This window comes from Centruroides sculpturatus, unplaced genomic scaffold (genome assembly GCF_000671375.1).
Source record: "Centruroides sculpturatus isolate CEXI.00-Female unplaced genomic scaffold, Cexi_2.0 scaffold88, whole genome shotgun sequence".
Taxonomy (NCBI): domain Eukaryota; kingdom Metazoa; phylum Arthropoda; class Arachnida; order Scorpiones; family Buthidae; genus Centruroides; species Centruroides sculpturatus.
The window spans coordinates 28,646-31,067 of record NW_019384431.1 but is presented as its reverse complement, the minus strand read 5'-3'; the positions used below and the strand labels follow the sequence as shown (position 1 = coordinate 31,067).

The following is a 2,422-nucleotide window of genomic DNA, read 5'->3' as shown; positions in this document are numbered from 1 at the left end:
AAATTTAGTCATTTTTACGTTCAAATATAATATCGAAATTATTTCCATAATTTCGTACACGAAATCAATTCCTTTGCATCAATAAATAACCATTCAACCTTCCATTTCCATAATGAACCGGAAATCGGAGTAGTGAGTAACGTGAAGTTACCGGCTTAGAGAACAGACATTGTGTTAGATATAAACTCCGTTTGTTAAGAAGAGATCAAGTTCCGACAAATGTAAAGATTTCATTATATAATACATAAGAAATGCAGCTCTTGAATAGGGAGCATTCTAATAAAAAACATAATTATAAAGCGGGAGTTTTACATTATATAATGATTTATATGTATTATTCGCAATAGTCATAGAATGCATCGAAATTTGGTTATCAGTTGACAATAGAAGATAAAAACAGGCATTTATTTACTCGTAATCGATAAAGTTGGAAAATTTCTTTGTTCTGACTTTTGCCTCATTTGCATATACATCAAGATGTAAGTCGTCAAGCCACTAATTACCTGAAAAAATTACAAAAAGAAACATTTACATAAATATTTTTAATACAATATACATATTTGTAATATGTATATTGTTACATAAATTAACGAACATTCCATTTACAATTATAATATATTTAAATATTGTTACGTACTGTACCTTTGTTAAAGTGTTATTAGAAACAACAAATATTCCTAAACAACTGTAACCAATTCTTGATCCTCTCAGTCTTTCTAACGAAGTATTAATCTAAAAATATTAAATTTATCAATAAAGTTATGCATTTATATTATCGTTTGCTATAATTAAATATTCCTTACTTGAAATATTTGACGTTTCGGAATTTCAAGAACTGGAACTTCACGTAAAATAAATTCTAGACGATGAGCCTGAAATAATTTAAGCATTTAAGCAACTCAAAAAATAAATGTATATTGTTTATAACACTTACCTTGGAAGATAGTCCACCGGCTTCTAAAGTAACGACCAGGACAATTATGCAGCACATCAAAATATGAAAATACAAAATATTACTGAAGTTAGAATATTCTGCAACAAGGATATTACAGAAAAGCAAAAATATAGTCGGAATGATGACAGAATAAACACAGAAAATGTATAACTGAAAGAATTCATCGGCTGCCTCTATCATCTGTAGACATTTCAGATGGTGTCTCTGCACAGATTTAAGCATGTGGATCATTTCTGTATGATCGAAGAGAAATTTAAATTGCTGATTGGCTTCGTTCACTTTTTTTCTTATTATGGCAGTTACAAGCACGTAATAATAAACGGCAATTTGGATTATTACACTTATCAACATAATGTATGATACGTAAATTACGAGGAATGCAACATTAATTAATGAAATGTGTTGATATTTTAAATATATTATTTCATTTTCACTATTGAAAACGGAAACGCTTACAACTGCAATGTTAATTGTTAAGGAGATTACGGAAAGGAGAAGCCATTCTAGCTTTTTAATATAAGAATATTCAGAATGGAAAGTAGGATTGATGCAATGAGCGGTTTCAAGTATTAGTTGCGTCAAGACATTCTCTAATTTACATACGGCACTCTTCCTGTTGTAAATCAGTAATGTGAACAGAGCAAAAGAAGAAAAATATAACCGTACTATATTATAAATTTCTGTATTTATTATGTCAAACAAGTCTTTGTAATCATTAAGTTTCTCCATTATGTTAGTTATTAAATACAGTGATAACAGGAATATATCGACGGTCACTGTCCATAGAAAACCGATTTTAATACATCTTAATCTATCATTGTCATCACAAATAAGGTAGAGAAATCTCATTACTCTGCGAGTGTTTTTAATTAAGCATCTGAAACAAACGTAGTTAAGTATTCCCGAATAATTTGGATGGCATTCAAGGCATTGTATTCTCTGCATTTTTGTTGATGTATAATTTTAATTGTTAATACAAAATATACTCATTTGAAGTGTGAAGAAGTACTTATAGATTCAAATTTCCTTGATATTTCAATGAAAAATATGTCACAGTGTTTGCCGTTTTCTAAGTATCTAACAATTCGTAATTTTTTCACTTTTTTGTACACAATTTTAAACTAATTGTTTATATTGAATATTGTTAAAATAATGCAAGCAATCGATTCATTTTCAGCAATAGAGCATAGAAATCACCAGATTCAAATAAATAGTGTTAAACGCAGTAAACGGCTTTTACGTATAGTCTCCTATAGAACAGTTACGTAAAAGCGTGAGTGACTACGTCATATTCGTGATGCAAACTATAATAATTTAATTAGTAGAGATGTACTGTATGTAGAGCAATTTACTGTAGTTTATAGACGTAACTTTGTCTTAATGGATAGGTTATGGATTTACTTACTTTTAGCTGAAGAATTTTCATTGCTCGGCAAACAACCGAAGATAGAAATTTGAAAATTTTTT

The 2,422-nt window shown here is 29.1% G+C and overlaps 1 protein-coding gene across 1 annotated transcript; it reads right to left on the bottom strand.

Moving 5' to 3' along the window:
* Positions 1-311: 311 nt before the first annotated feature.
* On the bottom strand, positions 312-1,616 carry LOC111619727. The gene is made up of 4 exons (XM_023361520.1): positions 935-1,616; positions 804-872; positions 643-732; positions 312-503 (listed from the first exon to the last, which is right to left on the bottom strand). The coding sequence occupies exons 1-4, from the start codon at positions 1,304-1,306 to the stop codon at positions 405-407; spliced, it is 630 nt and encodes a 209-aa protein (XP_023217288.1). The 5' UTR covers positions 1,307-1,616; the 3' UTR covers positions 312-404.
* Positions 1,617-2,422: the final 806 nt, after the last annotated feature.